Genomic DNA, 12,601 nt, shown 5'->3' with positions numbered 1-12,601 from the left:
TCTATCTTGAGCAAGAGGGGCCAGGTTCCGTCTTTCCATATCTGCCGAGTAAGGAGGTTGGATCTCTGAAGGCTCTGCCAGCTCTGGGCTCTGATGGCCTTCTAGGGTGCCCAGGTGACTGTGTTCAGGTGTAGGATATCTGCTAAAGGACATGCGTGATACTTAAACTCAAGGAGCCTCCGAGAGTGTGAACCTAGGCCAGGCTACCCTGACTGCAAGGGGCTCTGGAAAGTGTTTCCAGCCTGCCCGTCTGGCCTGGGGGAATTGCTCATTACAGGCATGAAATGATCCTGCCCCTCCCCTTGCCCCGATCCCCACACCACCGCCTGACAAATAAGAAACCACATCAAGTCCTGCCTTTCAGTACGTACAGGCCACCCGAGTGCAGGGCCTCTCCTCTTTCTGACGTCTCGAAGCATCTGAATCTGCTCTATAGAACCCTTCACCCAGCTCTCTGCTCACTCACTCTGTTCTAGACACACTGGTCTTTTTGCTGTTCCTTGAATTTGCCAAAGACGTCACTCCCAGCCAGCTCTCTGACCCCTTACCCTGCTCTATTTTTCTTCATAGCACCTGCCACGACCTGACATCGCATGGCATTCATTCGTTCACCGTCTGCCAACCCATGGGCTGCGAGCTCCCTGGGGGCAGGGCCTGCGCTTCCCTGCTCTGCCGCTGTGCCTGGACAGCCTGACAGGGACAAGGTGCTTAATCAAACTTTGAGATATGAAGGCAGAAGAATTAAAGAGATAAGATAATGAATGATTAAACAGTATCTTTTACTGTTCTCAGTTTTTGTTTCCCATGTTGCCTCTGGAAAAGATCTCTGTTGTTAAGAGATCCAATGTCCAGCCTCGTGACCTCGAGTAGGCCATCTAACCTCTCTGAGCCTCAGTTTTAGCATCCATGAAGTGGGAACCATTCCCTCTTTAGTAACATACAAAGTGGTTGTGAGGATGAAAGGAAATTAAAGGTTCAAAAGCAAACGATAAGATGTAGAGCATTTTACTAAGGTCATTATTTCTGGAAGAGGCTCATGAGCTACAAAGAGGGAAAATAACTTGTCCAAAGAACTGACTTCGCTATTTAGTGGTGTCTCTCGGCTGAGCACCAAGAACCAGGAGAAGGATCAGGGTTGGAAGAGTCAGGGGCAGCAGTGACAAGAGGAGAGGAAATGAGCCAAGCCCAGGAAACAGAGAAGCAGCAGGAAGACAAGCCCAGACAATAGCAGGTGTCTAGACCAGAGCTCCCGGGAACAGGTGCTGGGTCTTCTGTCTGCTCACAGCTTGGGCTACACTCATGTTCTCACCTACACACACACACGTGTGCACATGCACACACACGTAACCTAACTTAGATATTTTTTCACTGCACATGCCTTGGATTAACCAAGGCCAACAGGTTCAGAAGGAGTACTAACCTTCTACCCTGCTCTCCATTACAGATATGAATCCAAGGCTCTAAAAACCAAAAACCTAACTGGCTTTAAGCAGTTTGGATGGGAGCTCTTCAGAGGAGGGGCTGTGCCTGGCCCACCTGTGCCGTCTGGCATCCCGCAGACATAGGTGGGCAGCATCTTGACCGTGGCCAGTGGGTGGGTCTGCTTCTTCAGCCCGTACTCGAGCTCAGCCCGCATCTTGCCCTGCACGCCCACAAGCTGCTCTCGGGTCAGCTGGAACAGAGCCAGCACTTGGTCGATCCGCTTCCGCTGGGCCTGCACGCGGGAGGCCACCGCGGTCACCATGGCAGCCCCCTTGGTGCTGCCACTCTCCGACAGGAGGAAGCGGACATCACAGTTTGGGACCAGTTTCCTCACCACCTTGTGCAGGCGCTTTGGGTACCTAAAGGCAGGGGAGATGCCAAAATGTTTAGCAATCATAAAGGCCAGGCTTGGCCAAGGGGACAGGTTGGGGATGGCAGTGGACCGGATCCTGGTGGCCTGCCCGGCCAGAGCCCAGCCTTTATGTGCTGGACGGTGGAGGGCAGGGCTGACAGGAGGGGCTAACAGAGCTGGGCAGTGGAAGGGCACTTGGGAAGCTCAGGGAAGTGCCTAGTTCATCAACTGACATTTCAACCAGTAGGACGTGTCCATGCATAATGTACTGGCTGAGCATCATGTCTGAACGAAGGGAAGGATTTTCTTTCTCAGCTCTTTCCAGAGTGTAGCCACTTGATTCCAGTTCCACCTCTATTCGCCAAAAAGGAGCTTTCACTCTCTTTCCTTCTGGGAAATTTCCATCGCCCTGTGTTTTCCTGCCAGAATCCTTATGTGAACTTGGACACCTTGGTCATCCCTATCCTTCCACATCTATGCCTAGCTGTACCTTACCTCCCAGTCTTACTCCATAGCAGGTGTTCAATAAACAAGGGGTAGGCCGGGCGAGGTAGCTTGAGCCTGTAATCCTAGCACTCTGGGAGGCCAAGGCGGGCAGATCGCTCAAGGTCAGGTGTTCAAAACCAGCCTGAGCCAGAGTGAGACCCCGTCTCTACTATAAATAGAAAGAAATTAATTGGCCAACTAATATATATAGAAAAAATTAGCGGGGCATGGTGGCGCATGCCTGTAGTCCCAGCTACTCGGGAGGCTGAGGCAGTAGGATTGCTTGAGCCCAGGAGATTGAGGTTGCTGTGAGCTAGGCTGACGCCATGGAGCTCACTCTAGCCTGGGCAACAAAGCGAGTCTCTGTCTCAAAAAATAAAAAATAAAAAAACCAAAAAAACAATGGGTAGATGAATGGATGGATGGATAGATGGATGGATGGGCAATTGGCTTTGGCAGAATGTTTCTCTCTTTTTTTTCAACAGTGTCTCGCTCTGTCACCCAGGCTGGAGTACAGTAGTGTGATCATAGCTCACTGTAACCTCGAATTCCTGGGCTCAAGTGATCCTCCTGGCTCAGCCTCCTAAGTTGCTGAGACAACAGGTGCACACCACCATGCCCAGCTAATTTTTAAATTTTTTGTAGAGATGGAGGTCTCCCTATGTTGTCCAGGCTGGTCTTGAACTCCTGGCATCAAGCCATCCTCCCACCTCAGCCTCCCAAAGCTCTGGGATTATAGGTATGAGTCACCACACATGGACAGAATATTTATTTAAGAGTGATTCCCGGCTGGGCACAGTGGCTCACGCCTGTAATCCTAGCACTCTGGGAGGCCGAGGTGGGAGGATCGCTCAAGGTCAGGAGTTCGAAACCAGCCTGAGCAAGAGCAAGACCCCATCTCTACTATAAATAGAAAGAAATTAATTAGACAACTAAAAATACACAGAAAAAATTAGCCAGGCATGGTGGCACATGCCTGTAGTCCCAGCTACTCGGGAGGCTGAGGCAGGAGGATCGCTTGAGCCCAGGAGTTTGAGGCTGCTGTGAGCTAGGCTGACGCCACGGCACTCACTCTAGCCCAGGCAACCGAGTGAGACTCTGTCTCTAAAAAAAAAAAAAAAAATAGTGATTCCTTCTCAGGTGGTTTGTGGTCCAAATAAATAAAAAAGTAAAAAAAAAAAAAAAAAAATAGTGATTCCCAAAAGCAACCCCGCCAGCTAGATGAATGCGGCCCTGGAGTCACCCTTTCCCCGGTAATCTCAGCGCCAACAAGAGGAGGCTGGCTCGGAAAAAGCCGTGTGGTCCAGAAAGAACACTGGGACCCTGCTCTGGGAGACGCGCCCGTGGGGCGGGGGCTGGCAGGTGGCACTCACTGAGGGTGTATCTTGTAGAGGGTTCCGTCCATGCCCACCGTGGTCCGGAGCCGCGCCAGCTTCTTGTTCTCCCGCAGGCGGGTGAGGATCGCCGCCAGGGCCGCGGCGCAGAGGTTGGCGGAGCGGAAGGAGACGACAGTGCAGACGTGCTGGACGGCGATGCAGTCGGCCTCGGACGGCTCCAGGCCCAGGTCCGCCAGGATCTCCCTCGTATTGGCAAGGCCTTCTTTATACCTGCAGGGGACAGGAAGGGCAGGACCACACTTCTCCATCGCTTCAGTATCCTCCCGAGGGAACCGGCTTTCCCACCTCTCAGGATTGTGAAAATAAACAGGCTGGCACAGGGCAATATAATAACAACAATATCAACGTTGACAATAGCAGCCACCCATTTACTGAGCAATCCTGCTGTGCCGGGTACTTGTCTAAGGATTCTACATGTATTAATCCATTTAGTCCTCGCAACCATCCTGGGGGAAGTACTGTCATTACCCTATTGTACAGATGAGGGGTGTGAGGCACAGAGAGGGTAAGTAACTTGTCCATGGCCACACAGCTAGTAAGTGCTAGAACCAGGATTAAACTCAAGCGGTTAGATTGTAGCACCCACACTTTTAACCACCCTAGCTATAATGTCTTTCACAGACATTCCATCCTGCCAAACTCTGCACAGACACAGACTCCTGGGGTCAATGCCACTGTGCTAAGCTCAGAATCTAAACCAAGTACAAAGCTCTGAGCAATGCGAGGTTTCTAAGCCTGAGGAACAGGACCCTGCGTGGACTGGGGCCTGCGCCTTCACCAGCCAGCCAGCTCCCCATTCCAGGGGCCTGTGCATAGGCCTTGAATGGCCAGACCAAACCAGGTCCCCGACGGAAGCAGGTGGAAAAGCTCTGTGATAGCAGGAGTTTCTAACTCGATTCCATACACAGCCTTTAAGGAGCCCACAGATGCCCTATGTTATAAGCAAAATTGTGTGCAAATGTGCATTTTTGGGGTGAAGGGTTCAGAACCTGAATAAAGTTCTCAAAAGGATCTGTGACCCTAGATAAAGTTACAAATCACCACTTTAGGAAGAAGGCAACAAAATGTGGGGAGAGGGTGGCCCTCTGACAGCAGAGCCCCTGGTTGATGACACCAATGAGAATGCCGCATCTGAGTCAAGGCAGAAATTGCTAACCCATCTGAAGCCAGGCCCAGGTCTGGAATCCTCCTGGTGAAGAAGATCGGGTCCCTGTTTCTGCTCCACCACCCCGAGCACACCAGGCCTTGGCCACCGCTCCCCACCCTCCGCGGAGCCAAAGCGGAGGCTCCGGCGCGGCTTACTTCTCCATGGCAGCCACGTGGCGTGTTTCGATCTTGCCCTTAGTGTGGAGAGCGGAGGATTTCTCGCCACCAAACAGGAGGCCGGCCTTGGCCATCTTCAGCAAGATGATCCTGACGAGCTCTCCCAGGTACAGGCCGCTGATCATCTTCTCGAACCTGTGATTTGGTGAGCCGATCAGTGGCGGCAACCCCCGCGGTTATGCATTGTCATTTCCCAAAGAGCAGGAGCCGCCGCCCGGGGTCAGGAGCATGCGCAGGGCAAGGGCCGCACCGAGGACAGGGAGGCCCCGGTCCAGCCTCAGCTTGGTGTGCCCTTGAGACGCTATCCTCTCTGTCCTCACCCATAAAAGGAGAGGGCTGAGCTAGAGGAGATCTAAGACTCCTTCCTGCTCCCGAAGCACTGGATTCCAAGAATGTTTGTCTCAAACCACCCCTGGCCATGGGGCGCCGTTCTCGCTATTCTCCTGTTGGTATAAAGAGCCTCAACCTCGCAGACTTCAGGTGCTTTCCCCAGATCACCCAACCATGGCACAACAAATGCAATTTCACACTCAGATGCTTCCAGCTCTGCATCGAGCTTCCATTTAAGCGAGAAAGGTTCGGCGTCTGTGAGACCGGCTGGGAGCCCCAGAGAGGTTTTACGGTAACGAGGATGAGACATCCCTGAGGCTCCCTGACACCTCGGCTCTGAGTGTGCACACGGCAAACAGCTGCTGGCTGCTTCCTAGGTGAACTATTAAATGCAAATTTTATTCTCCAAACACAGTAAGACACAAAATCAAGGACTATCTATTTCATAACCAACCTTATATAGTTCACTATAAAAAGTTTTAGCTGGCCGGGTGCGGTGGCTCATGCCTGTAATCCTAGCACTCTGGGAGGCCGAGGTGGGCGGATTGCTCAAGGTCAGGAGTTCAAAACCAGCCTGAGCAAGAGCGAGACCCCGTCTCTACTATAAATAGAAAGAAATTCATTGGCCAACTAATATATAGAGAAAAAATTAGCCGGGCATGGTGGCACATGCCTATAGTCCCAGCTACTTGGGAGGCTGAGGCAGGAAGATTGCTTGAGCCCAGGAGTTTGAGGTTGCTGTGAGCGAGGCTGACGCCAGGACACTCACTCTAGCCTGAGCAACAAAGCGAGACTCTGTCTCAAAAAAAAAACAAGTTTTAGCTCATGGAAGAGACAGAAGACAATCAACAGAAATTCAGGTTGAATTTAGGGGAATGGAATTTATTTTAAGTGAAATGGAAATGAGTGAGGATGATAAAATCCAAAAAATGGACCCCACATCTTTGAGATGTGACTGCTCTGGATCACCAGTGCCCCAGGCGTGTGCTCAGAGCAGGTCCCGCCAAAGCATACATGTGCTGTACATACATGTGCAGTGCTGGTGTTTGGCTCCTAGGAGGTGCCTAAAGTTCACCAGCATGTCTTGGTGAAACGTTTGATTCCAGGGCTGGGGCTGGGGAAGTTTGAGAAGAGTCTGGAACTCCGCACTGTTCCAGAAAATAAGGAAGCACTTAAAGAGTGATGGAACCCACCAAAAGGACAAAGGAGCCAACTTGAAAGGGCTTACTTTGGACAAATCTGAAAAAATTTGAGCATCAAAATGAACAATGATAGAAAGAAATTAGAACCTATTAAATAAAAAAACAACAACAACTCATGAGTCTACACTAGTATAGATAAATGGAGGAGGTGGGGGCGGTGGCTCACGCCTGTAATCCCAACGCTTTGGGAGGTTGAGACAGGAGTATCACTTGAAGCCAGGAGTTTACGACCAGCCTGGGCAATAGTGAGATACCATCTTTACAAAAAATGAGAAGTGGTGTGAGCCTGTAGTCCCAGCTATTTGGGAGGCTGAGGCAGGAGGATCACTTGAGCCCAAGAGTCTGAGGTTGCTGTGAGCTCTAATGACACCATCGTACTCCAGCCTGGGTGACAGAGCAAGACCCTGTCTCCATAAATAGATAGATAGATAGATAGATAGATAGATAGATAGATAGATAGATAGATAGATAGATAGATAGATAAAGGAGATAAGAAAGCTCTTTCTCATAGCAGAATAAGAACTAATAAACATAGCCGGGCGCGGTGCCTCACGCCTGTAATTTTAGCACTCTGGGAGGCTGAGGCGGGTGGATCATTTGAGCTCAGGAGTTTGAAACCAGCCTGAGTAAGAGTGAGACCTCATCTCTACTAAAACAATAGAAAGAAATTAGTTGGACAACTAAAAATACATAGAAAAAAATTAGCTGGGCATGGTGGCGCATGCCTGTAGTCCCAGCTACTCAGGAGGCTGAGACAGAAGGATTGCTTGAGCTCAGGAGTTTGAGGTTGCTGTGAGCTGGGCTGACACCACGGCACTCTAGCCTGGGCAACAGAGCAAGACTCTCAAAACAAAACAAAACGAATAAACACAATAGTAATGATGGGTTTAGAGGTTCACCAATGGATCGATGGATGCTAAAACTAGTGAGTGAAAGCTTAATAAGGAACAGGATACTTACATACTCTCAAAATATCTCTTCACCAGATATCTACTCATTACAACGGGAATAAGAATAGCCTTACGGGCCAGGGGCGGTGGCTCACACCTGTAATCCTAGCACTATGGGAGGCTGAGGCGGGCGGATTGCTCAAGGTCAGGAGTTTGAAACCAGCCTGAGCAAGAGCAAGACCCCGTCTCTACTATAAATAGAAAGAAATTCATTGGCCAACTAATACATATAGAAAAAATTAGCCGGGCATGGTGGCGCATGCCTGTAGTCCCAGCTACTCAGGAGGCTGAGGCAGAAGGATTGCTTGAGCCCAGGAGTTTAAGGTTGCTGTGAGCTAGGCTGATGCCACGGCACTCACTCTAGCCTGGGCAACAAAGTGAGACTCAAAAAAAAAGAGAATAGCCGTATGGTGGAGAAACCTGTTGGGTGTCTCCTTAACCAGGTGATTCCAGTTAGCATCACCAGCAACGGAGGAACAAATGTCATGTGTCTCCTGACACAAAACATCAGGAAGGACACACACTGTGTGTGAGGTTCTGCCAAAAAGGCATAGCTTGAATCTCAGCGTGAGGAAACACCAGACAAATCCAGACGGAGGGACATTCTGTAAAATGAGTGGCCTCTAAGCTTCAAGGTCATGAAAAACAAAGAGATACTAAGGAGCTGCTCCAGGTTAAAGGAGGTTAAAGAGACACGTAGCAGCAAAATGTAACCTGAGACCCTGGGTTGGAGCTCGGATCGTGACGTTTCTTTTTTCTATTTTTATAAAAGTCATTAATGAGGCAGCTGGTGAATCTTGTGTAATATCTGTAAATTAGATATTAGAAACGATTAAGTGCTGGTTTCCTAATTTTGATCGTTGCCGTAGGGTTCTGTAAGAGAATGTGCTTGTTTTCCAATAATACACCCTGAAGAATTCAGGGGTGAAGGGACCTTATTCCTGCAACTTAGTTTCAAATGGTGCAGAGAAAATAATGTGATACGTACATACATGAGCACTTACCTATGTACACACACATACAGAAAGTGTGTGTCACTATTTAGGGATTCTGAGTGAAGAGGGTGTGGGAAATGTACTATTTTTGCAGCTTTCCTATAAGTCTGAAATTACTTTAAATTTAAAAAAAGTTTAAACTTGATAAACACTTACTGAGCTGCAATAATGGGTAAGACACTGTGTGTAGAAAGGACAGAAAAATCAACCTCGTAGCCTGCCTTCAGGGAGCTCGGCTCCAGACAGAGCCGAGGCCAGCGCCTAGATGTCATCAGACCGCAGGTGCGTATGGGACAGGAGCTGGCAGTGGACCTCAGGCATGCGGACAGCTCCCAAGGAGGGAAGGCCCGGACAGGGCCACCCCATGCCATCTGAGGAGGCCTCGGAGAAAGCAGGGTGGCCAGGGAGCCATGGAAACGGGAATCCGAGGAATTCAGTGGAGCTCTGTCTGAGGTCTCCAAGAGGGCAGGACCCATGTCATTTGGCTCACAGCCTTATCTCCCCCCGTGCCTCGTGTGCACACACGAACTCCAGAAACATCGACCGAATTAGATTTGGGGTTATGACCTGGGAGAAATCACTGGCGTCCTTGGCTTCCATTTCCTCGTTCGTCAAATGAGACTGCAATAGGAGCCCTGCCTTGCAAACGCATCGTGTGACGACCAGAGCACCTCCCGGGCAAAGGGGCACCTGAGTGAGGGTGTGGCGAGGGCGCACTCACAGTTGCTTCCCTGGGTTCAGCGAGCCAAGGTCCAGCTCCCTGTCGAACTCAGTGCGGATGTCTTCCAGGGACCCGTCGTCCCCGAAGGCGCCCCACTCCGTGTTGATGCACATCCTGCCCTCGTCGCCTTCCACCAGGTCGATGTTGCTCATGTCCTCCATGTAGCACGCGTTGGTGCCAGTTCCTGAACGAGGGACGGGGGAGAATGTGCAAAGAGAGCCGGCTCCGCGCTGGGCACAGACAGAGAACTCTTGACTGCCCGGGAGGCCTCCTGAAGGGACCACGGACTGCTTGTGACTCTCTCCGGGGAGGGGGCCAGGTCTCTCTCCGAGGGAAGCCGAGTTGGCAAGTTCATGGGGAATAAAGCTGACATGTCAAGTCTGTACTTCTCAGGGTGTTAATGATTTGCTGCTATGAATGGAGTCAATTGTGAAGTCCCTGATGAATATGTATGAGAGCTGACAGAGCACACTCACAAGAGGAGGATAAATTAAGCTAACCTTGTAAATAAATAATAATAATAAAAAAAAAGCAACCCAGAGTAGTTTTTAAAATTCTTTCCCTAAGCTACTTAGTTTCCTCTCTGTTTGATACTAAAAATATTCTTTACTTATGGCTGCCAGAAATAGTTCCTAGCATAAGCTACATCCTTATCTTTGACAGTGATTAGCTACTGTCTAGGATGGCGACATTCCAGTACTCAAATGCATCACTCCAGGCAATGCCTCAAAAGCTTGAACACTGGGGACGGCTGCAAATGGGCGCAGTCTTTCTGGAATCTTTTGGGATGATGAAAATGTTCTCAAATTGGATTGTGGCAATGGTTATGAAACTGTAAATTTACTAAAAATCATTGAATTGCACACCTAAAACAAGAGGATTTTTATGACTCAATAAAACTGTTTTAAAAATTTTTTTTTTTTTTTTTTAGCATCATCCCCTGGCTGATACTCTGGTCTGAGTATTTTAAATGCCAACGTGAAAAATGAGAAATGGCAAAAGGCAGGATGTATAATAATATTTGGTCATATAAAATAATATGTAATGTATAATAATATTTGGAAAAAAAGCTTCTCCCAGGTAAGAATGGCACTGTTGAGGGCTTGCACGAAATCTGTGGGCTCCCAGACGCAGTCACAAGGACAGACACTGGGGACAGCCGCTGATGACCGGCAAGCAACTGTCCCATTCTGAGGGGTGGGGCTCCCAGAAGCGGGGAGGCAGATGAAGCCCCTCAGGTTGCAAGCCCTGCCCTTTGGGAAAGTTGGGGGGAGGAGGGTGCTGTTGGAAATTAAGAAGAAGCAATTCAGAAAACTTCCCCCAACAGTGGTAAAGGAATGAGAAAAGGGGAAGGGATATTCAAGAACCAGCTGTAAGTCAGAGCAATCTGGTCTTGTTGTACCCCAAACTGTCTTCCCATGGGTCCCTCTAGCACATCCGACCACCCACTGGGCACCCTGCTGCCCACGACCTCCCTGGTCCCGGCCTCCAGTGCCTCTCACCTGGCAGTCCAATGGCCCCCTGACTACTGGTCACCCTGCTTCCACTGCCGTCCCCAGTAACGAATACTCCACACAGCAGCCAAAATGGGTTTCTTAAAAATGCACATCCACTCATCCATCCCCCACCCAAAGTCCTCCAGTGCCTTCCTGTCTCCCTTGGGGCACAAGCTGGAGACCTTACAGGGACTGTGTCCCACATCCCGAGCCATCAGCCCAGTCCCACTCTCTCTGACTTGCATCGCCTACTACCCTCAGCCTGTGCTCACTTGATTCCGCCACCATCCAGCCTTTTGGGGGTCCCTGAGCACCACCCTGACTCCCTCCAGTCTCAGGCAGAGGCTGTCAGTGTCCCCTTTCCTTCTCAGGGACTCCCTCCACTTCGTGTCCGTCACTGAGGTCCCTGCTCTCCCTGACCGCCTGGCCCCACTCTCAGTCACATCACCCTGCTTTGTTTATTTCCCTAACCGCCGCCCAAAATTATCTTTTCAGTTTAGGCCTTTCTGGCCCCTCCCCACCTCCGCACTGAGGGCTCCCGGAGCACAGGAACTCACGCCTGTGAACCCCGCGCCCGGCTAGGGCCCGGCACACAACAGGTGCTCAGTAAACACGCGCAGAATAACCGGACGAAGGAAGGAATGAGTGCGTTCCTGTTCCATCTCTCAATGCCGCTTCTCCTAAATAGTGTCAGCGCCCTTCCCGCAGAATTTGCTAGGAGTTTGAAGAAACCAAGCCCCCAGACAACCCCTTTCCCACACCCCTCAAAGACAAGTCCAGTTGGGTTACCTATGATGACACCAACTTCACAGTAGGGATCGTCATAGGCACATGTCATCATGGTCCCCACCGTGTCATTAACCAAGGCCAGGATGTCCACATCCATGTCCTGCCGAACACAAGGCCAGAGGGCATCAGTAGGGGAGGGGGGAGTTTCCCTGCATTTTGCCCCCAGTGAAGGCGACTGGTTGAGGCTAGATACTGCCTGCCTGGGAGGAACAAGGCCTTTTCGGGGTTCAGGGTCTAGGGCAGAGAAAGAGCCATCTGAGGCAGAAGAGGAGAGCCCGTGCCCTTGCTTTGTGGCTGAAGGCCTCTGCACAATGGAGATTTGCGAGGCAGAGCTCCAGGCCCCTAGCCTTTCATGTTTTGGTTTTTAAAATTTTTTATTTATTTATTTTTTTAAGAGATAGGGTGTTTCTCTGTCCCCTGGCTGGAGTGCAGTGGTGCCACATCATATCTCCCCGCAGCCTTCCACCCCTGGGGGCTCAAGCGATCCTCCTGCCTCAGCCTCCTGAGTAGCAGGGACTACAGATAAATGCCACAGCACCCAGCTTTCAGCCCTTGTTTGAGGGACCCTGAGATGACACTGAGGAAGTCATGTTTATTCTGGGAGCAATGGCATTTCCAGGGGAAAACACCAAAGTCTTCGCCTACATCGATATCTCAACCAACAGGTACGGCCTCAACCCAAGTCCTCACTGTGTGCAGCACCCCGGCTTCCTGTCCGGGCTTCCTGTTCTGCCAAGTCGGCTTGTGTGATTGCACCAAAATGCACCAAGGTTTGGAGGAACATTTTAAACTAAAATGAAAGCAGGACTGGTGGTGCACACCTGTAGTCCCAGCTAGTCGGGAGGCTGAGGTGGGAGGATCACTTGAGCCCGGTAGTGCCAGGCTGCAGTGAGCTGTAATCATGCCTGTGAATACCCACTGCACTCCAGCCTGGGCAACATAGCAAGATCCCGTCTCTCAAAAAAATAAAAAGATGAAAATAATAAGAGAAAAATGCAGGCTACACAAGAATATGATCCCAGCTTTAAAGAGAAAAGAAGACTTGAAGGGTAGGCAGCAAAATATGCCTCCTACTGTT

The 12,601-nt window shown here is 50.3% G+C and overlaps 1 protein-coding gene across 1 annotated transcript in view; it reads right to left on the bottom strand.

Annotated features, from left to right (window-relative positions):
* The window catches only part of HKDC1 (hexokinase domain containing 1), a 52,438-nt gene that overhangs the window by 23,453 nt on the left and 16,384 nt on the right, over nt 1-12,601 (bottom strand). The window contains exons 6-10 of the mRNA XM_012762656.3: nt 11,524-11,623; nt 9,239-9,422; nt 5,020-5,175; nt 3,694-3,927; nt 1,537-1,841 (exon numbers count right to left, since the gene is read on the bottom strand). Of these exons, the coding sequence (XP_012618110.2) occupies nt 1,537-1,841; nt 3,694-3,927; nt 5,020-5,175; nt 9,239-9,422; nt 11,524-11,623 (979 nt within the window). The remainder of the gene's footprint in view (nt 1-1,536; nt 1,842-3,693; nt 3,928-5,019; nt 5,176-9,238; nt 9,423-11,523; nt 11,624-12,601) is intronic.

This window comes from Microcebus murinus, chromosome 14, assembly GCF_040939455.1.
Source record: "Microcebus murinus isolate Inina chromosome 14, M.murinus_Inina_mat1.0, whole genome shotgun sequence".
NCBI classification, from domain to species: Eukaryota; Metazoa; Chordata; class Mammalia; order Primates; family Cheirogaleidae; genus Microcebus; species Microcebus murinus.
Note: the sequence above shows the minus strand (reverse complement) of the source record. Positions and strands in the feature narration are given on the sequence as shown.